This window comes from Amblyomma mixtum, chromosome 3 (assembly GCF_055824585.1).
Source record: "Amblyomma mixtum isolate Tamu chromosome 3, ASM5582458v1, whole genome shotgun sequence".
Classification (NCBI taxonomy): domain Eukaryota; kingdom Metazoa; phylum Arthropoda; class Arachnida; order Ixodida; family Ixodidae; genus Amblyomma; species Amblyomma mixtum.
The window spans coordinates 245754106-245776986 of record NC_143014.1 but is presented as its reverse complement, the minus strand read 5'-3'; the positions used below and the strand labels follow the sequence as shown (position 1 = coordinate 245776986).

The following is a 22881-nucleotide window of genomic DNA, read 5'->3' as shown; positions in this document are numbered from 1 at the left end:
TCTTTTTATAATGTGCCCAGCGGCAACCCTGCTATCCCTGCTTCCCTAGTTCGGATCGTCCCCATGTGGCATGTACCATGTGTCGGTGGTGGTGGTGTAAAATGTTTATTTATACTACATACAAGAGAGGTACTGCTTGGACCGTGCCTGAAGGGCCCGGCCCTCACAATCACTAGGAGGGATCCCTATTCCGGGACTCCTGTGGCCTCCGCGGCGGCCCGGGCTCTTGTCACCAGGGCTCGGTGCGCGGAGCGGCATAACTATAGTGAACTATAATAGGTAGCAGAACGGTGGACGGCGGCCACATTCCGCATTCACGGTGCTCACGTGCTCCGCTTATCTGTGCGACCACGAGCGTCATGGAACAGCTTCACTACATAAAGGTATACGTATAATTGTCCGCTCTGTCCAATGTGGTATGCTTCTAATTCTGTTAAGAATTTTCATATGAAAGGAAAGCATCCTAACGAGTGTGGACCCTTTGTGAAAAATGCTGCAGCGCCATTTTCGTGTGACGTTTGTGGAAATGCAAGTTTTACTAATCGGTCCCTTTCGATGCAGGACTGCCAGTGCTTGCACGGTTTTGTGCAAAGGTGAGCACTACACGACGCATGTCAGCGCAGTCTGTGTCCCCTCGTTCTCCGTCCTGAAACGCTGTTGGAAAATTATGAATACCAACTCGCCCAGTCTGCAGTTGTTCAGCATGATTAGCTGTGCATGAAAGGTTATTGTCCTCTTTTGCGGCGCGTATTGTGTTAATTGCATCCAGTCCTTTGTGCCTTTTCCCCCATGCTTGCAGGACGTTGTGAAATCTCGCATGTTGGCTTTGAAAGCATATGACAATGCCCCACATCAGCCACGTGGCATGTTTGCATTCTTACTTCTCACTCAACCTCTCATAATTTTTTAATCCTTCTAACAGCTGTCTTGCATTGCCGACTATTCCCGTGACCCCACGCACCTGTCAAACAGTAGCGTGTGTATTAAGCACTTAGTACACGTTTTACTGATTGCTAGTGATGTGTTTACTTGAGCAAAGTGGAACAAGTGGTAACAAACGAAGCGAATTATGGAAACAGTACACTGCATTGTTTGTGACAAATAGGTACAGGATGCATGCACGCTTGTGCTTCCCACCTTTGAACTACTACATCCACTGTCCCCTTGACTGTTTCGAACAGTAATCTGTTCAGTGCTGAAATGTGGTGAAAAGAAACTATTTCCTGGTCCGTGCCCTTCAAAATGCACAAAAAAAGGCCATGAAGTATTCATTATGTAGCTATAGCATGCAAATGTGCAGTCCAGTAGCTAGCTAAAGATTGACACATAGGGAATGAAACATTCTGAGTAAGAAATATCTTGCCGGGTGCATTTTTCATTTCTTCTGTCACATTAGTCATTTTTCAGACAGGCAGACAGATTTAGGTTGTACTGCAATCCAGGTCATATATAGGGTTGCCGGAAAGGTTTCGATGACCATCGCATCGCCCAAGTAGAATATACAGCAGCTTTTCTTCCATGTCGTGCGTTTTTGCTGCGGCTGTCATCCGTAGTTTTCTAAGAACTGAAGTATGTGAGCAGGTGTAACACAGAAATGAATACATAGTGACAACAATATAACATTGTGTGTGTACATTTGTTGCAGCTGGCAAAATGAAATAATAAATCAAACTAATAGTGCCTTGCCTACAAGAAGTGTGTTTAGTATGCTAAGTGTCGGTAAACAAAATATTAAAAGCGGCGAAATGGTGAAGTGTAGAAGCATACCTTGGCATTCCTTTAAACGGCGTACTAGATTGGGTTACTGCTGCTATGGGCTGCTACTGTATGGCGCTACTTGCAGCCGCGTGTTTACCACAGTTACTAAGCATGCGGAAGGAGGGCTATATAACGTGCTTGCCTACATCGTTATCGTGGTGCTCCCAGTGCATTGTGCGCCAACTGCGACAGCCATGACGTCAAACAAAGCATAACTGCAGCTTTTCGCTTGTATATCCAGGCTTAACCAGTGCTAAGCCACTGCCAATCTTTTTTTGTATGCATCTGTGGTTTGCCTTTCTTAGTGCAGTTTCCGTGGTTGCCTGAGGCAAACCACATCTTGAAATGTTGGCTTGCCAAAACCTCAAATGGGGCATATGCATTCTGAGGCATGTATCCTTGGCAGAGTTTGTTTCAGTATGCATTCTCACGTATTATATTCTCTGTTTACAGGTTTCAGCGTGAACTTCATCACTCTTCTGGTCCACCTACATTTTGCCTGCCCGCAGTTTTATCACAATACTTGGATATTGCACCGTTGCTCTTGAGGAAACCTGCAAACTGCCTGCATTGTAGCACTAGAATTCTTTCCTCATGTTTATGCTAGTGTCTCATCCTGAAGTACTGCCCCGCCGTGGTGGCTCAGTGGTTATGGTGCTTGGCTGCTGACCCGAAAGACGCGGGTTCAATCCCAGCCGCGGCGGTTGAATTTCTTTGGAGGAGAAATTCTAGAGGCCTGTGTACTGTGCGATGTCAGTGAACATTAAAGAACCCCAGGTGGTCGAAATTTCCGGAGCCCTCCACTACGGCGTCCCTCATAGCCTGAGTCGCTTTGGGACGTTAAATCCCATAAACCAAACCAAACCATTATCCTGAAGTACTGCCAAAGTGTGTGCAGCAGCACATATTTACTTCTTAAAATTGTGCATGTTCTTGAACTGCCTTGTGATGGCATGTGCACCGCTTGGGGAGCAGCGTTTTTTTTTTTCTTTCCCCATCCAGTATGCTCCTTCCTTTGATGTCAGTTTTGCAGACATGCCATGATCTACAATGTTAACTTCTGCATGTTTGTGATTTGTTTTCACTTATTCCTATCTTTAGATTCCTTATGCATACTCTGAGAAGGTTGCTGGTCAGCACCGGTGAGTGATGCTAACTAAAATACAGTTAAAGGGCCCGCCGCAACGGCTCTGGCTGCTGACTGCAAGGTGGTGCAGTCAAATCCTGGCCACAGTTTGATAAAGGTGTAAAAACTCCCATGTGCTGCGAGATGTCAGTGCACGTCAAGGAACACGTACATTCAGTCTAAATTAATCTGCAGCCCTCCACTAGAGCATTCCTTGTTGCCAGCGTGCAACTTTCAGGCATGAAATCCTGCGTGCCATACAACAGCAGTATGGCTGAGGGTCCAGTTATGTCAGAACGTTGAAGATGTTTGTTTTGAAAATATTTAAAATTGGTTACTACCTCTACGAGTGCAGCTGTGCACAATGCCAGTAATGGCCAGTGTGCCATGCCTCTTGTTACCATGGCACTGGGCTGAGGCTACTAATATAAAAACATTTCAGCGCGGACACATCCAGCTGACAGTTTAGGAGTATGGTTCTTGCATGCGATGCCTTGAAGGTGCACTAAACAGGATTCCTTGCAGTCTCAGTGTACATGCTGCAAACATTCTTACAAACGCCGCGGCTCCCACATTTTTTTTACGTCACCACGGAGAGTAGGAGGAGTCAGCCAACATAGTTGGTGAGGTAAAAAGAGTGTGGAGTGGCTTTCAGCCAATTGTGTTCCAGCTCCGCTGTGCCGTTGGCTGAGTAATATGCATGCAGAGTGATCTTTGAAAAATGTGTGGGCTGCTGTTTAGACTATGTACAGCTGTAACAGACTGTCGGACACATCACCGCTGTAGCTGAGAAAGCATTGTCAGCTTGCTTCCAACTTACTTCAGTGATATATTCTCTGAACAACAAATATGTAACGGGTTTTATTAGATTACTACTCACACAATGTCCAAAAACAGTAGTGAAAATTACTTTGGGTATCTTAACAGATGATAGTATTTTCATTGGCCATCGCAGATTGATGAAGTCGAGTCTCGCGAAACCAAATAGTCCATGCGTATTTTACTTCCACAGGCCTAATTTGTGGCTATGTTGTCTGCAATTGAAACTATTCTTTCAAAGGACCTTTATTGCTCGTGTTGGTTTTTTAAAATCAATGCAGGCCTTGCTCGTCTGCCAGAAGCTGCTCGTGACTTTGCTGTAGCTCATTTGAGCATATGCACATGCTGTTGAATAAAGAATTTTCAGATATTTTGTGTTTTGATGAATGAGCTCCAAAATGAGATTCCTCACATGCACAGCACTGTTTGCGAGCACCTTGAACACAGAATGTTTCCAAAGAAGGGGCCATGCAGAGCATGCACTTAGAGGGTTTGATGTTGGTCTCGTATCGAGGTCGTTATTGCTTTTGTGGGTGCAGAGAGGAAATTATGTGATATAGAGCTCGGCACCTCATCACATTTGAACAAGACAAATTCTTTGTCACACACTTTATTTCAATGAAGGCATAGTCGACACATTGCTCGGAGAATGAGATGCTGGCTGTTTGCTTTCACAAGGAACGAAAAGGAAGTGAACACTAGCATAGGCAATTTCAATGAAGCTGCAATGCAAAAGTGTGTGTTGTGGAAGTGAATCAGATATCTGCAGGGTGTCCAGTCTAACCACACAGTTCCGCAATGCAGGATCTTTTAGCTTGTGTGCAGTTTTGGGATCAAGTAGGCTTTCAGTGAAATTTGGTGAGGCAAAGTACATGTGGCCAAAGCCCAGCCCTCCCGCAGCCTGTGCTGCCTCTAGGGCACACTCTAGGGTGTAGTGAAAAGTGCCTCTTTGCAATGGAATTATGTTAGCTGCATGTACTGGGTGTTTCAGTGAACAATTTCAGAAATTTTTGAGGGGAAAATATGGCTTTTGTGCCATAGTATTATCAGTATTGACGGACATCAGAAAATGGGTGAATCATAACTAGTAGGCTAATTCTAATTTTTAATAGACTTTTTAACTAGCAGAGCTACGTACCTAGTTGCAATTAGCGATTTGTAGTTGGTCATTAGTAATAGCCATATCTTTTTAGAATTTTGAAAACACAACTACCCTCGGCACTGTGGCTTGACAAAATTTGGCTTTTTTTGACTAGTTACATACGCTGGAGAGGTTGCTTTGCCTGCATGGTTTCGAAAGCACATGTATTAGGTTTTTCCGCGATGCAGCCAAATTTTGTCGAGCCACAGCGGCGAGGGTAATCACATTTTCGAAATTCTTAAAACTTGTATGGCTATTACAGAGCAGGCTTCAAATCTCTAACTGCAACTAACCGCCTAACTCTACTAGTTAATTATTAAATATTAGTTAATGAGCTTGCTAATTAAGACAAGAATATCAAGAGGTTTCCTGGCATCCACCAACACTAGTAAAAGCTATATTTTCACCCCAAAAAGCTTATTTTTGAAAATTCTTGAAAGTGTTCGATGAACCACCCAGTATATTTTTAGCACACAGCTGGAAAAACCATCAGGTTAAGCATCACCTTGACAAAATTACTTCGCCTTGCCGTTGAATGCAGAGAAACCAGAGCCCGAATTCGTGTATATTGCCAAAACTAAAGTTTAGCCTGCTCACAAAGCTGCGTGTGCAAAGAAACTGTCGTGCCTCTGGGCATAACCTTGAGGCTTTGCTTGCCTGCAGAACTTGAAAAGCACACCTTACGTTCGGCTTGCCCACACAACTCTGCACTAAGACGCAATTCTAGTCCAGCCCAAAATCCAGATAGCTTGCAGAACCTTCATGAGCAAGCTGTCCTGTTGAAGCCAAGATTCAGGTTTCTTGGCTTGCCTCGTGGTGAGAAATTGTAATAATGCTTGCAGCCTGTTCAATCAGCTGGGTGCCTAATCCCTAATGTCTGCAGGAACCAAGACCACCTTTTTCACACTTACACTCGACCGGATCTCTGTGAACCATTTACAATGTTCATTTGAGCCAGCAGGCCAGTGTGAAGTGTGCAGCACAAAACCAATGTGTTTTACCCTGGGATTACACCTTAGCACACGCATAAAATGACACTGATGATAAAGCAAATTTGGCCTGTATGGACGGGTCAATCCCTGACCGTCGTCCTGCTCCTCCATGAACATCCGAGAGAGTGTGGCCAAGACAGCTGTGACAGGAAATCATCTTTTTAAGTGAACACAAGAAGCAACTACAACACGAGAGTCACAGAAGCTTGCAATAATGCCAATGACGATGGTGACTTCTTTGTCTGTCCCAAAGTTCTCAAAATGGGTATTTAATTATTCAAGCATTAACCTAAGCGCACACATTGTGTTCGATGCTAAATGTCCAATGCATCTTATTACGCCTGTCCTTGCATAAATGCTATCTGCATTAGGAAAAGTAACTGTTGGTCAAATGTACAGGAAAACCCCAAGTAGATTTGTAAGGGAGGAGTTACTCATTTGCATCCACCCAAGCGCAGGCATACGGCTACAAAGGAAGGCTATACAGCTTTCTCTGAAACTTTGTAGGTAAATAAAAATTCGTCCTGGGCCGGGGTTCGAACCCGGGACCACTGCTTCACTGGAGCAGTCACTCTACCAACTGAGCTAACCGAGAAGGTTAGCATATGCCAAGGCTCTTAAGTGGGCTAGTTGGTTGCTATAATTCGACATAATGGCTAGCGCTTAGGGAGACCCACACGGAAGGAATCCTGTCACTAGCGTCACTAGACAGGACACTAGCGTTTGTCGTGTCTGGATTCCTTCTGTGTGCGTCTCCCTTGTGCGCTAGCCATTATGTCGAAGTTAGCATATGGTAGCGCAAGAGCGAATTGATCAATAACTTGAAATGGGAACATTGTTGGTCAAACACTTGACCAGCAATGACCCCTAAACATTTCACCAACACAAGTTATTGATCAATTTGCTCTCGTCTAGGTTAGCTCAGTTAATAGAGTAACTGCTCTGGTGAAGCAGTGGCCCCTGGTTCGAACCCCGGACCAGAATGAATTTTTTCAGAAGTTTCCGAGGAAGCTGTACAGCGGATGCGAATGAGTAATTACTCCCTTATTAGGAAAGTAACTGTGATGCAACTGTCTGACAAAATCGAAACTGGAAGTTTACTTCTAAAAACTGGGTTGTGATGCTGCTGTTGGGCTGTTGCACTGGGCTGGGTGAAAGGGCGAGACACCACATGGTGTGTGTGATGATCGCAGCCATATGGAACCGCCACTGAACTGTAACGGCAGCCAGAACATGACACTTTTTAGTGACATTTATTCATAGTTTCATGTCAGTGTCCTCATATGCAGTTCAAAAATCTACTTAACTAATTAAGTTTCTGCCCTAAGCAGGCAATGACACTCGGCAAAGAGCGCTACACTAGCAGACGACATATGGCGAAGAGATGAAACCAACCAGTTTGCTTGGGGGCAGCGGGACAATGCTACAAAAAGCACCACTGCACTACCTAATTCAAGGGTACAACCGTCTCACCACGCTCCCTGCTTTCATATTTTCATTTTCTCCTTCCACTGTGTATAACTCCTACTCAATAGCCAGCTAGCTGTGGCACGGATTTGGTTAAAACTGAATTTAGTACAAATTTATTAGTATTTTTTTCTTCACACAGAAAAATCCAAACCCCAGTCAGAGTCCGTGCATCAATTCGGGATGCCGAACCCATATTCTAGTTCACTGTACCCATATACCATACTGCAGCATACCATACCAAGTATGCTGCCACCTATAACTCAAAGAAACTGTAAATTTTGGAAATTAATGTCCCAAAGCGACACATGCGCTATTAAAAAACATTCAATTAGCTTTAAGCGATAACATATTCAGTAATATAAATTGATCAACACCAAAATAAATAAATTAATTAAAAATCCCCTGTGTCCCTTGGTTTCTGTGGCTGTTGGCTTCTCTCAATGTGGATCTGCGTGGCCTTGAAGACATTTCCAATGCCCACGTGGGCTGAGGCCATTGCAATGACCTCATTATCTTGGAAAGAAACTAGAACAACTGAAATGTTGATCCAGGATGGGTTTAATGTGAACTGAAACCAAACTGAAACCAAACGCTATGACAGCAATGCTTCTTTATGCAGGAAGCCTCGGCGTAGCTACCACAGCCTACCTTCCTCACTTTTGTTTTTATTTTCACTGCTCACGCTGCCATGTGGTTTCGATTAATAGTGCCACCAGCCAAACTCTCAAACCTTTTTTCTGATAAGGAAAAAATTTCACCAAATGAAGTAACCATCCATGCATCCAACGTGTTCGCTTCGACACAGTTCCTGTGTGCTGCACTACGACTGATCTGCTAAGTCCACAGTGGAGGCATACATTATTCATGCTTGTTTCCTTCCAATGACTTCAACGTCATGAGCAAGGCCATTACAGCTGGAGCAGACAAAGATAACTGTTTCCCTTTGGCTTTTTTGGCTTTCCTTTCGAAAATTGCAATCAAGCACTTTGTCAGCTATATTATTCAGTTATTAATGCTTCGTTCCAAATGCGCAAGCAGCAAGCAAAGGTTTGACTTTTGAGGAACTAGTTCCTGTTCTTTGGGCCCCTATCTGCATTTGAATCTGTACATCGAAAAGCCCCAATTTTGAAGAAACAGCTCATGCTTAAACAGCTATTGCAGGGATTCTGGCAGCACTTCACACATTTCCGTGCACAGATATTAAAAAAAATATAGCAAAAAAATACTCCGTAGCGCAAGCTTTGCTCCCTGAAAATAAGGCAACAAAAGTGCACAAGTCGCCGACGCAGGACACTCCTTCCAGCTCACAGTGGCAATCCGTGTCGCAGGGAGCAAAGTACAGGTCCCAAGGGAAATTGGCCGATGGCCGGAGGTTGGCAAGTCGGCGGTCTCGAATCGGCGGCCAATATGCTCGGCCAGCCTAATGCGGGCCAGCACTGGGCCATGGTAGGCCAGCCGCCATGATGGCCAATGGTTGGCAAAAGGTAGACAGCCGTCCGCTGGTAGACGACTGGGCAGTAATTGGCCATCGTTGCGCAGGCAGACAAACAAGGCCCGGTCCCGGGCCACCGCTGGCCACCAGCCATGTCGTCCAAATGTTTTGAGATGTTACAAATGTGCGGAAGAGTCACGTGGAGGCACCGTCGAAACGCCATAGGTTGTCTCTGTCATGTTGCAGCCGCTAGAACTTTAATTTTGAGAATGTGCATAAATATAACTTTCAAGATACGCGCGTCAAACGCCGACACGCGTGTCTTAGCGAAAATCGTCTTTCATGTATCTCTAATAGAAATACGTGGCAATAATTTGAGATTGAGGAGTTGAGTGTGCGCAGCAGTCATGCGAAAAAATTTGTGTTGCACAATGCGTCGCGAGCAAAAAAGAAAGGCCGTGAACTATGAATCAAAATCAAAACTTGCATCGCTTTCGGTTTTGATTTTACAAACTGCGTCTTGTAAAGATAATTTTCATTTGTAATACTGTTAACCAGTTCTTATTGTTGTTGAATGTTAAGTTTAACAGATATTGTACTTCAATATTTTTATTTATTCTTAATTTTCAGAAAAAAAGTGAAATAGCGATACGGAGTAGCGGCTTGGTTGCGGCGGCTCATTCAATCTCCTCTGGTCTTTTTCTTTCCTTTCTTTGCTGCTCCCCATCGTGTTTGGAGTATTTTTTAACCAGCGGCGACCCTTCGAGCGTGCTTTTTATATTTTTTTATAGCATTAACGTGTGTTGTTCGACCGCTGTTAAGGGTTTTTTCTGCCATGACCTCCCAGCTTTCACAGCCAAAGATGGGAAGGTGAGAAATTTTGTTTGTTTGTTTGGTTTTGTCATGGAGCGGTTCCTGCGATCGAAGCGGCGCCGTGAGTTCAGACTCGTAAAGACTGCTGGTGCGCGATGTGTGCAGGAAGTGACAAGAGATGCTCAGATCGTGGCAGGTAGAATGGTTGGTGTGTCAGGTGAAGGAAGCGCACCCGTTCAAGAACTAAGCAGCGAATCTGAAGACATCACGGTAGTGAGCCCTTGCCGGACTCCAGTGCTGTCGGAGCCACTTCAGCCTCCAGAGTTTGGTGGAGAATCCCCTCCAGCGATAGGTTACGAGTCCGATTCTGCGGTACTCAGTGCGCTGGACTTGCTTGAGCTACCATCGAATGTGGAGGATTGTGCAAGCCGTGCGAGCGGCAGTGCGAGTGGTTCTGCTAACAGTGTAAGAGATAAGCTTAGGGCTTGGGCTGTACAACACCGAGTCAGAAGAGCAGCAGTCAATTCTGTGCTTGGAATTTTTAGGCCGTACTTCCCAAGCCTACCAAAAACGTACCAGACCCTAATGTCCACTCCCCGGCACGTACCGATCGTGCAAATGTCTAATGGCCAATATGTACACTTTGGTCTACAGAGTGGACTGCTGCGCGCTTTGGACATGTGGCGCCTTGTTGACATCGGTGCCCTCTCTCTGTCGGCCAATATTGATGGCCTGCCTTTGTTTAAGAGCAGCAACACGCAAGTCTGGCCGATATTGGCACAGCTGCACCACCCAAGCAACAAACATTTAGATGTTTTATTTGCTGTGGGAGTATTCTGTGGCACATCAAAACCAGGATGCCTAGAAGAATACCTAAAGGCTTTTATAGAGGAATTAGGCCATGTGCTTTCATGTGGAATTGATCACAAAGGCATGCATCATGAAGTGACACTCAAAGCAATCCTTTGTGATGCTCCTGCAAAAGCCTATGTGAAAGCAACCAAATCATTTTCAGGCTATTATGGTTGCGACAAGTGCTGTGCGAAAGGTGTGTACATTGGCCGCATGACATATCCGAGCATGCATAGTCCGTTACGTACTGATGACTCATTTGCAAACCAAGATCAGAAGGAGCACCACAAAGGGTTTTTCTCCATTAGCTTCAATTATCCCGATGGTAACCTCTTTCCCAATTGACTATATGCATTTAGTTTGCCTCGGGGTGGTCCGTAAAATGATTGGCTACTGGGTTGCAGGCCCACGGAGAGTGAGGCTGTCACATGGGTCAGTTTTGCGAGTGTCGGGGCTCCTGGTTACAATGCGGAGTCGAATACCAAGAGATTTTGCGCGCAAGCCACGACCGCTGAGCTTGTATGAACGCTGGAAGGCAACAGAGTTCCGGTACTTTGTGCTCTACTCAGGACCTGCTGTGCTTAAGACTGTTTTGCCACGTGATGTGTATGTGCATTTTTTACACCTGCATGTTGGGATTGCAATTCTGTGCTCTCAGTCAATGAGCCTGTCTTTTGATTATGCTGATCGCCTGCTGCGTACTTTTGTGAGGCAGTGTAAGGCCATCTACGGCAAAGAGGCACTGGTTTATAATGTGCATGGCCTTATTCACTTGGCTAGTGACTCTCGCCAGTTTGGCTGCCTGGACAGCTTCAGCTGTTTTCCTTTTGAGAACTTTCTGAAAGATCTGAAGGCTTTGGTGCGATCTGGTAACAAGCCTTTGGAACAAGTTTACATCAGAATTACTGAAGCGTATGCTTGTCCATCTGTTGGCAATGGATCTGACAGTGATGCTGCATCCGTTGAATATGGGGTCCTCCCTTCATCAGGTCACTCTGCTGGCCCTGCCCTGTCCTACCTCAATTGGAGGCAGTACAGAAAGGCAGTGTGGAAAAATTCCCTGATCAGCAACACATTACCAGATAACTGCCTATTGCTGACTGAGAACAGAATTGTTCTTGTGGCAAATTTTCTCATGTCTGAGGCTGAGATAATGATTATTGGCAGACTATGCAGCATTGAAGGAGACCTTTACACTCATCCTTGTAAGTCATCCCTGTTATCAATATTTAAGGTGTCAGCTCGAGCCAGCGGCTTCAGTGTCTTCTCGTTTTCTGACATTGTGTGCAAAGGACAGCTTTTGACAGTTAATGGAAAAAGCATTTTTTTCCCTTTGTTTCACCTTCTCTAAGTATTGCACACACTGTTCAGAGCACGGCATGCTTGTAGTCTTCTGCCTTCTATTTTTTTTTGCTCACTGAGGCGTCTTACTTTTGATCTTAACCTTGACATTGGATCTGTTCGATTTGGCTGCACTTGCTAGGTCAGTTCCACGAAGCTCTGGGACGGTGCCGCAAGCATGCACTGCTAGTTCAGGCAGTTCAATTGCAACTTGTCACTCACTGCTTCCAAAACAAATTATCAAGTGCAGGCCTGCCATCTGCTAGCCCTGGCGTCATCACCAAATTGCAGTGAACTGCGTGCAGCCCACATCAACGGCTGTTAACGTCCCGAACTGGGTGAAAAGTTTTCAGTCAGCAAACTGCAATGATCACATCATCGCACTGTTATCCTAAGCATGGGCGCTGCCATCTCGCTGCACTACAACTGCACTTCCACCTTGGAGAGTGCAATTCAGCCAAGGACTTGTGCTGTACTTGCTGGGAACTTTTGAAAAATTAACATGGAAGTGCAGTGTGCGCATTCTGCACTGGTAAAACAAGTATGAAAAAGCTGCACTCCCTGAACTGGTGCAGCAAGTGCAGCCAGTTTGAACAGACCTGTTGAGGAAATATGTGCTCCATGGAAATTGACTAAATGTAAAATACAAAGTTCACAATGCGACAACTGGGGCCAGTTGGTATTCCATAGCTGTAGTACAAATGTGCTAAGTATTACAATCATAACACGAGATAAGAACGAAGCGCGGATGTTTCATTTATATTTATAAACCTGTGCACATTTTTCAGGATTGTGTGAAATGATTGTTTTGATTTTTGTAATTATATAAGTTAAATCACGATTGAATGCCAGCTTGGTGTAACATGCATGTGCACGTGGCTTCACCCACTTACGGAAGTTGTATTGGCTGTGGTTACTTAGAGTGACATGTAAACATGTGTTTGGTTCTTTGTGAAACTTGTGTAGTCATACCATGCTGTAGGTTTGTCCATATTTTAGCGTTTCACCAAGTACTCCATTAAAGATACTTTTTCGGTGAAGGCTGCTCACTGTGCTGTTTCTAGTTGCTTTTGAAATTTGTGAACATAGATTCATATGTTTTTAACATCAAAACTTCTTTGCTGCATGCTGAGGTGTTAAAGCTGGCAGATTTCTAGGTATGAAAAAGAACTTTTGGAAACAAAAATTAACCCTGCTGTACATAGATAGCTTTGCTTCTTAGTGCCACAACCAGTACTGTGCCACAACCAGTACTAACACCAGTTGTAGCATTAGAACATTTCTGCTGTATGCACTGGCTACTCAAGTTGTAGCTATGGCCATTCAGATTGGTCAGAATGCTTTGTACTACTAGAGTGCAATGCTTTGGTTAGTTGTTGAAGGCTTCATTCTTATTTATGAAGTCTCATGTTACATTGCTGTACCTTGTAGCCTTGGTATGTCATGACCTATGGATATCCAGTAAAATATTGCAACCTTTTTCAGATTTCACATTGTTGAATTCATTGAGGAAGGGAGCACGTATGTTGTTCCCACAAATTGGGTGGAAGAGGAGCAGGGCCACACAGTATGTTATTGGCCCCCAACCACTGCCAAAAGAGAGGTAGACAGAATGATAGAAAAAGCAGTGCCGATTGAAGATCACTGGGTATGCCACAAGGCTCGTGTACTTGCGACCAAAAGTAAGTGTGCATATACTCGCCTTTTTTTTTACTTTAAATCACACATCCGAGTAGTTTTAAAAATTTGAAATTGGAATAGTTTTCATTGTGATAAATCAACCCTTTGTACCTCAGTGCCCACACACATGGCCAGCAAGTATGAGCACATTACTGATCAGAGAAAAGTGGAGCTGGAGCTGAAATATGGCATCTTATCAAGTGCAGTGGAAGATACACCCCATTGCATTTCACAGCTTCACTTCTTTTGTATGACATCTAATGTGGTCATATTTGATGACAACATATGTGGATCCTGGTACACGACTCAAACCAATATTTGTTCTTAATAAAAATTGATTCTGTGGTTTTCGTTGGCAATGTTGTTAATGTTTGCCTGACAGCTGAAAGATGCATTTATTTCTGACTAAACTGTAAAATGGGAACATATTTTTTTCCTACTGCTCAATTCGAAATTATTACTTCAAGACCAGACAGGACTCTGTGAGCACTGTTAGCAAGTTGCTGCCAGTAAAGCCCGACCTTAAATATCTGCACGAAAACAAAATTAACTTTGTTGCAGTTTGCTTTTAGCTGGTGGTGGCGATAGCTATGGTAGTTTTTGTCCTCCTGTAGTGTACAGCAGCTTTGTTTTCTGTTAAAGCAACCTTTTTGTCATTCACTCTTGGTACTCTGGTGATGCAGGCCAATTGCAGTTTGGCCTCGGTGTCCCTTTAAAAATTGCTGCAGCAGCCTGTTGCTGTTTCATACCTGAGGGCTAAAATATACGGGAGAGCTTCTTAAAATAATTCAAGCGTCTCAGCACCGCCATGCGTAGGTTGCTTCATGTTGTGATGCCATATTCTAACGTGGGAATGACGATCAGGGCCAAATTTGAAAGTTGATCAAACATAGGGCACAGTATACATCCAAACCCTCCTGGAATGTATGCTTTCGAGCTAGACTCAGGGTAACCAGAAGCCTGCAACACCAACTCCCTGCAAACTGCACTGTACGTTCTGAGGCAACAAGTTCCTCCTAAACAGTAATGGCTCAGCCATGGCAGCCATACCACTGTGTTTCTTCACCAGATTCTGCCTATTGTGCACAGTTTCCCAATATTTTTGCTAACAGTGTGAATTTCTTCACTTAGGTGTATGAGCAAGAACCACTATTATCATTTTTCTAATGGCAAGTTACTGGTGTTGAAAGAAAAAAGTATTCATAGACTTGGAAGTTTCCATTGGTTGGGTGTCTTCAAAATCTTACACATAGCCTGCTTAGGCTCCTATTTTCATAATAGAACAAGACCACTCGCATGCTTTCCTCTTTCTGTAATCAGTTGCTTAAAAATAGAATGCTACATCCATGCATGACAAAATTCAGTAAAGTAGTTCACAGATTCCCCCAGGAAGAAAAATTAATTTTGGTGTCTCTTGGTATGTGCTTCTGTTTTTAAATGCATGATTAGAAGAGGAGCTCCGGATGGTAGTGCTAGATATATAAGCAATTTTTAATGCTTTCGTGAGCCTGGGCATTTATGTCAAAATATTTTGTCAAAACAGGCACATATGAACGTGCAAAGGAATACCTTCCAAATGCCCTTGTCACATCGCACTTGGACTCGGAAGATTCAACTGCAGAAAAAGAGTCAAGGCGCAAGCGAAAGCAAGTAGTCTTGTCAAGCAGTGAGAGTGAGGACAGTGTAGAAAATTGGACACCTGGGCTCCTAATACGACGTAAGTGTTATATTTGTGGTTCTTATTTATACCTGTGCCGCATGGGCAACTTTAATGACATTTTCATGGTACCACACGCACAAATTTTGATGGAATTAGCCTTACTGCCATTCGCTAACTACTGATTTTCCCACAACTCATTTGCCCGAGAAATGCATACCCTTGTCTCCATTTTTCACATACAAAAGCATGCAAGTTCATTATTAACATCCTCCTATCAAGTAGCAAATGTTTTTTTTTTGAGACACATTCAGATCAGTCACCTCTGCTACATTTTTATTGCGAATGGCACCATTTTTACTGGCATTTCTGACTGGCATTTCTCAGCCTGTGTGCTCGCACATGGTATTATGGCTACTTTTTTCAACTTGTCAGCGAAGAACAGCTCCATTTCTTACAAGTCAGTATTGCATTTGGACAGCTATGTTTGCAGTTGGTTAAAATTTCTTGCTGGCATTGTCATCTTGAGGGCATGTATAATGACAATAAACCTGGGCATGTAGCATCAGCTCTGAAAATTATGGGATTAACAAACTTTAGCATTAAGCCTTTACTGTAATTTCTTGTCATGCCTTTAATTTTGCTCTTACAAACAGCATAGGCAAGTTAGTCTGGATTTTAATTTTTTTCAATGACAAGCTCATCAACGTTTAACATTGGCACATGTATCAATCATTCAGGTCGCAAGTGTTCTGTCTCCGGCTCACACCATCACAGAACAAAGTCTTCACAAAGTTCAAATGGAAGAGAGGCTTTGAAAATGCTTGTACCAGGTATGATAGTTACATTAATGACGACAGCTTGCAAATGCAGGTCTCCAATTTTAAATGAATTTTGCAGTGTGATCAGTGCACCAGTGAACTGACAATATGTTGGGACTTAAATTTGTAATGCAGGAAGAAGCTCCAGCACAAACCAAAATGGAACGCGGCCCAGTACTACACAGCCCAGGCAATCTCCTGTACAAGGTACTACATCATTTATCAGGTCACCTAAGGCTATATTTAATGCATTGATGAAGTCAGTCATAATACAGTTGTCTTTCTCGATTATTCCTGTCAATAAACGTTTGAATTAAAACTCATGCAAATAAAAATATTTTGTGAAATCCGCCTAGCTACATCCCCAGCAAAGCAAGGTGAATAGTCATGTTAGTATTATTATCATACCAAAGAACACCCATAAACATCTCATACACAGATAATTATGCAGAAGCAGGATTTTACTTTAATTTATTATTTGCTGTCGCGTGATTTATAGTAGTGGATCTTAGGGATGACGATTCCTTTCACATTTTGCACATACTCTGCTGAATACAACTGCAAGGTACATTTCAATTATGCAGCATATTCTTTGTACTGAATGACAGATGAACCGCGAAGAGTGAGTGCATTCTTGGGCATTGGTTCAGCAGATCATGACACTGGGCTGTCATTTGGTATGTCTTATTGAACTGCTTTTAATTATTTGAAGTTTCAAATTATTCTGTGTATGCATATTATTTGCTCTGGCATGGCTTTATTCATTTTATTCAGTGGCAGTGGTGTTCCTTTGCAGTCAAATGCTCTGCATTAGAAATGGGCTATTGTCTGCTGAGCACTGTATTTTACTGTGCACTTCTGAAAAAGGTCATGATGTATTTTGCTTACTGAATGACAGGCAGACCACCAACTGTGGATGCACGTTTGTGCAGTGGTATTGCGGAGCAGCCTGCTGAGGTGTCATCTGGTATGTTTTAATGGAACTGCACGTTATTTTGCTTCCGTAGTACAGACCTCTGCAGCCTTTAGTGCATATTCATTTGGTAAGAGCTGGTAATGCAATGTATAATTCATGAACATTTGCAGCTGCAGCTGCTGGGGATGTAAGTGCTATGCACAGCATCGAAAGCCTGAGTGCCCGCTTCGCTGGTAAGAGGATGCCTGCGATTATTTCATTTGAAAAGCAGTTCCTTATACATTTCTGTCACTAATCGTCTTTCCTTTGTTTTAGCATTTGAAAAAAAAACATTTGAAAATCAAATGAAGATTCTTCAGGAACTCAGAAGCCTCAGATCGCTAATTTCATCCAGCAAGCCCTCAAAGAGGATAAAACTCCCAGAGGACTGCCCTGCTTTGCCTGCGACAACTGCAGCTGAAGTGCTCCATCTGGAAGCGTACATTTCCTCAGAGGAGAACTTTGAGAACCTGGTGAGGTTTCATCTCGCGCTCTTATGCCCAGATGTGTTCCTAAACGTGTTCCTAAATGCTATTTCTTCTTAGGTCAGCTACTTTTCCAGTTTTGGAGGTACTGATGTCCAGGATGCTGTCCGGGCACTCCTGCGTGGCCTGATGGGGAAGGCAGCTGCATTGCAGTTCAGCTGGCGTGGATCACATGGCCTAAAACACGCTTTTGGCGATTTGAAGAACATCAACAGCATGATCCTCAGTAAGCACTCGTTTCACTCATCATATTAATAAGAGTTATGGGCGGTGCACATTATTTCTTTCCTTTTGTAATGGCTGAAAAATTAATTTGAATGCCTGAACCTAATGCACAAACTTTATTGTATATCAGCACAGTGTAATTCGTTACAACAGCTCCAACTCTGTTGAGCAGTTTCCTGTTGTAGTTGTACTGCAATAGTAACAGCTAAATTGATGGCAGTGCCTTGCTGGTCATGTACTTTGTACAAATGGCATGGTTGTGCATTTGTAGTATGAGTACCGCAACTAATATTTTGACTCTTAGAAGATTGACCCACTTGTCAAATTTTCTGCTCATGCAGGTTGCCTCAAGGCTCACTTCCCTGACGAGGCGTGACTTATGAACGTCAGCAACGTAATAAAACGCTGGCTAACCGGAGCCCATGACCGAGACGGTGGTCGCAGCCAGAGGCGTCAGCTGCAGGAATGCCGGAAGCAGCTGGCTGCTGACAGCTTTGCCAGCTAGTAAATTTCTAAGCCACTGGCAAAAATCTCTCCCAGTCCAACTGGTTTATGGAACAATTCCCAGTTGGTTCCATTTGAAACTAGATTTTATTTTATTTTATTTATAAATACTGCTGTCTCTGAGGAGAGACATAGCATGAGTGGGTAAATGCGTAAGTAAAAACAAATAACATGTGTAGCACAGAAACAGATAACACAGAAGTATTAAAAACAGATCAACGGGTCAAATTGTCAGGCAACTGAACAACAAACTCTTCAATTGGCAATGAACGAAGTGAGCCGTCCAATCCATTCCAAATTTCAATGGTTAGAGGGAAAAAAGAAAATTTAAAACAATCTATATGTGGTTTGAAGGGAACAATGTTTAATGGGTGGTTCCGTCGGGTTGCACGTGCGCTTGATGACACAAATGTGAAGGGTGCCTGAATGCCAGATGATGTGTGAACGATCTTGTGCAGCATAATGATGCGTTCACGTGTGCGCCTATGTTCTAAAGTTTGTAAAGATAAACTGTGCATATGGGAAGAAGGTGAAAACTTGCGATCATACCGGCTGAAGATGAATCTTATTGCTTTTTTTTTAACTGATTCTAAACGGTCAATTGGTCAAACGGTGAAGATTGGTCTCAGTTGAAACTAACTGGGAATTGTCCAGAAATCAGTTGTACTGGAAAAGATTTTTGTCAGGTTCATCAATATATGGGTATCGTAATAAAATTTTTCTTCATATGCAGATTGTTTCTTCATATATGGTGCAGTGCTTCAGTGCAGAGCACCTTCAACAACCTGCATGCACACTTTTGCATGAAGCCCATTTTGGCGGCGCCTTAAGGCAAACTAAAGCAAGGTTGGCCTCCGCGTTCGGCCCAGCCTCGGCCCCCAAGCGTGGCCCAGCGCTGGCAAACGGTGATCGGCCCGTGCAAGGCCAATGTCAATCCCCAAGCATGGCCCAACCGAGTTGGCCAAGCTTGGGCCATGGTCGGCCTGGTTGGCTGCCGTGCATGGGCCAGCGATGGCCCGAGGAAGTTTTTTCCCTTGGGGTGCCGACACAAGTTTTTGGAACACGCAAATTACAACAAAACTTATTTTCTGAACAGTTTCAGCTTGCATCCACAAACTGACAGATGAACTCCGTGCTTTCCTTTGCGAACAACGAGGCACTTCTTAATGCCAGGCTGTGCCTCTACGTAGTGGGAAAATTGAAGCTCTTTGTGATTTCGGCGTTCCGAAAACATTTTTGGGCACATACACGTACTTTTCTTTCCACTTGGGTGCCAACTTATGCCCCATCGAAGCCGCTTACGGCACTGGGACCGTGGCATGTGACGAGCATTGGCCACCGACGCACTCGCCTTACAATGATTTACTGAGAAAGCAAACAGCTACAAGCATTTCAGGAGACCATGCTATGCTGTGAAAGAAAAGTGGCAGTCAAATTCCGATTCAACGTCAGGAGTCTCCATGCAGACTGAAACGCCAGCTATTTTCGGCAGAAGCTGGCGCTGCCCTTGTAAACTGCATCGCTATCCTCCTCCTGTCACTCCTGCTCTGGAGGTAGTGAAAAGGTAATCTAACGTTTTCACTGCGAAAAAAGAAACTGACTGCCGCTGCTGCTGCAAAAAAAAAGCAACAACGAGGCGCGATCGCTGTTCCGACCCAAGCGCATTTATCTTTCCGGCCGCAAAAAGAAATGCGTTCACAGGTGTGCAGGGAACCTTATCTTGCAGTAACAACAGTCGATACTCGTCTCAGGCAAGAAACTACAGTTGCGCAAATCAGAGAAAATCGAAGAAAAATTCTCTCGGCTTAACCGCGCGTTTGTTTGGGCTCAAATTTTGCACAGAGGTTGCATTTGGTGGTCAGTTTTGTTTTATACTACATTTAGGTGGGGTACTTGCCTGATTCAGTCAGAATTTTTTGGAAATCCCCATCGTATGTGGCGACGACGATCCAAAACTGAAAGACATCGCAGCAATGGTACCCGTAGCGCCATCTCGCACCCACCGGAGAAACCCAGCTGTGCTAAGTGGAGAGCTCGTTTCTCCGATGGCTGCGAGATGGCGCCACGCGTACCATTGCTGCGAAGTCTTTCGATTTTGGTTCTCCGTCGCCACAGACGATGGGGATTTCCAAATAATTCTGCTCGAATCAGGCAAGTACCCCACCTAAATGTAGTATAAAACAAAACTGACCACTAAATGCAACCTCTGTGCGAAATTTGAGCCCGAACAAACGCGCGGTTAAGCCGAGAGAATTTTTCTTCGATTTTCTCTGATTTGCGCAACTGTCTGTAGTTTGAATAAACTGAGAAAGAATGCGAACAGCCGATTACGCTCCGAAGAGTGAGACGTCCATCTTGGTAGCGTTGTTTATGAAAGCGTTTTCTTATCACGTCAACAGATGGCGCTAGAGTGCAAACGCATTTTGTTATAAAACCGACAGGTGGCGCCACAGGGCATCATATTTTGTGATATTATGGTATGCCAACTTTTTGAATTTGTTCACAACAAAGCGCAGATTTTTCTCGGAACGTTTAAAAGCGTAAACCCCCCATGCGTGCGTGCCGCGCCTGAACAGGTATGAAAGGTTGTAACAAGTGCATTCCATGTCGTACATAGGATAAAAATACATGTCAACATAAATTGATTTTCAGCATCATGCATCACTTCTGGCTTTCCACAAGATATAATTGGCAAAATTAAGCTAGTATCTGGACTACACCAGGTCCTGTCTTGTCCGCATGACCGTCCAACGAGGTTTAATAAATGTTTTACTGAATGACGCAGCCATGTATTGCAAAATTAGGACCCCACAGCACTGAGCAGTGTGAAATTCCTCTCTTCATAATGTTCCTGTCACTCAGTGCAGCAGTTCCTCACCATTCATTGCGCTTTGCAGCTGCAGGCTGAAGTGCAATGCGCAGACGAGTAAAAATAATGGTAACCATTAGCAACGAACAGTGCTGTATAAGAAGCATTGTACTGCTGTCACTTTTAACACATTTCTGGAAGTATGCACTAGTTTCAGCCAGAAGTCGCACAGCAATGGGCCTTTGGTAATGTATTTAACAGCAGCTCCCATGTTAACTTTTCACATTTTTACAAGTAAGTAATGCCTTTTGCAACAGCTGTAAGGAACACAAAGCAGCCTTGTCTGTAGTTGCTCACAGCTAGCATACCACTGCAGTGGCTAATCACTGAGGAGTCTACAAAGTATCTCAAAGTCAGAACTGTTCATTTTCCAACTCTATGTAGCTCGGTTCCCCAGAAGCTGACAGATGTCAATAGCTCAGGGGCACCAGAAGGATTGCATGAAAATCAGCACAAAACACTGCCAGGACCTTGCATATGTGGTGAATGGATACCATTACAAATGGTAAGACCACAGCACAGAGCAGAAAAGTAAAAAAAACTGCAACAAAACATGTAGCTAGCAGTAAATTAAAATGAAAGGCACCTGGCAACAGTACTGGGAGATGTGTAGTGATGGAAAAGTCAGCAAGGACCACGGCTTCACAACACAAAACCAGTCATGATTTCTTCATTACTACACACATTGACATTTTCCACATCTCTACCTTTCAAATTCATTAAAGCACAAAAATCTAGGGCCTTTGGGCACAATGAACATGCCATTTTGATGCTGAATTATCATACACAATAAAAGATGATGATGATAGTGAATTTTTATGGTGCAAGGGCATCTGCAGCCAAAGAGCACCATGGCACAAGGTATTTTTCATTTGCTCAAGGTGGGGTCAAAGACTCATTTCCCAAGCATTTCACCTTGAATAAGCTGAGCACCAGGCCAGGGGAAAGCTTGTGCCCATTGTACTACTGGTGGGTGTCCGGCAGCACAGGGGATCGAACCCTGCACCTCCCACATGTGAGGTGGATGCTGAACCACTAGGCCACTGCTGTGGTACAATAAAAGAATCATAACTATGTAAATGCATCACTAGTAGTGCAGTTACAGACTTGGAAGCATATGTATGCAAGATGTGCATGGGTGTAATCCCCATGTGGCAGAGGTCAAGACCCTGAAAAAGTGACTAGTTTCTCGATGTTGTCGATTCAGCTACTTTCACAAGGCATACTTGCCAACGGCACTGTAAATGCATACTAAGTGCTTGCCAATTCTGACTTGGGTGCCGACGTCACAGATGTAATAGGGGGATTTTGTTTTGAAACCGGAAGGCCTCAAGACAGACGAAGGACTCAAAGGGTGAACAGAGGGAACAGAGGAAATTTGCTCTACATACATAGAGCAAATTCTATGCAACTAATTACGTCTAAAGAAAAATGGTTGTCACAGATGTTCAGGTCGTGAAAGCTCGAAGGACTCCCCTATTGGGACAGGAGTTCTGGTAGTTAAAGCGCTGGTCATCACGCACTTTTTGGTCATCACACACAAAGACAACAATGCAAAAATGTTCCCAGGACTGCCTAGGAACTATGTGTGGAAAGTATACCGGTTCGTTTGAAAAGAAGGTGACCTCATGCAGAGTTTTGTTCCCCATGGGGCCAGCAATTGATAAAGAACTCCACTGCCTCAGAGCTCGGCGCTTATTATAAAAGCAGACAGCCATACATAATGGTGCGCACCCATGCAAAAGCCACCAGAAGACATGTGGCTCTGCATAAACCTGACCAAACTAAACCAGTCAATTCAAAGAGAATTACACGTCCTTCATTCAAGTTGCCAAGAATCTCTCCAAGCTTGATGCCAACTTTGGTTTCTACCAGATAAAGTTAAGTTCTGACAGCCAGAAGTTTACTTTAAGACCATGTCCATGCCTTCTATACCAACAG

At 43.9% G+C, this 22881-nt stretch overlaps 1 protein-coding gene and 1 long non-coding RNA gene across 2 annotated transcripts; both read left to right on the top strand.

Moving 5' to 3' along the window:
* The first annotated feature begins 55 nt into the window (after positions 1 to 55).
* Positions 56 to 4073, top strand: LOC149354243 (uncharacterized). Its single transcript, XR_016291246.1, has 3 exons — positions 56 to 383; positions 562 to 593; positions 2212 to 4073. It is a non-coding gene; the product is annotated as an uncharacterized LOC149354243 (long non-coding RNA).
* Positions 4074 to 9831: 5758 nt separating this feature from the next.
* On the top strand, positions 9832 to 18803 carry LOC149354242 (uncharacterized). The gene is made up of 11 exons (XM_089583214.1): positions 9832 to 10016; positions 13230 to 13426; positions 14968 to 15141; positions 15822 to 15914; positions 16038 to 16109; positions 16511 to 16579; positions 16801 to 16869; positions 16989 to 17051; positions 17134 to 17330; positions 17403 to 17568; positions 17909 to 18803. The coding sequence occupies exons 1-11, from the start codon at positions 9961 to 9963 to the stop codon at positions 17941 to 17943; spliced, it is 1191 nt and encodes a 396-aa protein (XP_089439340.1). The 5' UTR covers positions 9832 to 9960; the 3' UTR covers positions 17944 to 18803.
* The last annotated feature ends 4078 nt before the right edge of the window (positions 18804 to 22881 follow it).

Coding starts and splice junctions, on each gene's coding strand:
- LOC149354242 (XM_089583214.1), top strand. CDS start 9,961: ATGTGGAGGATTGTGCAAGCCGTGCGAGCGGCAGTGCGAGTGGTTCTG. Junction 15,142..15,821: donor ACCTGGGCTCCTAATACGAC/GTAAGTGTTATA, acceptor TCAATCATTCAG/GTCGCAAGTGTTCTGTCTCC. Junction 16,870..16,988: donor GCCTGCTGAGGTGTCATCTG/GTATGTTTTAAT, acceptor GAACATTTGCAG/CTGCAGCTGCTGGGGATGTA.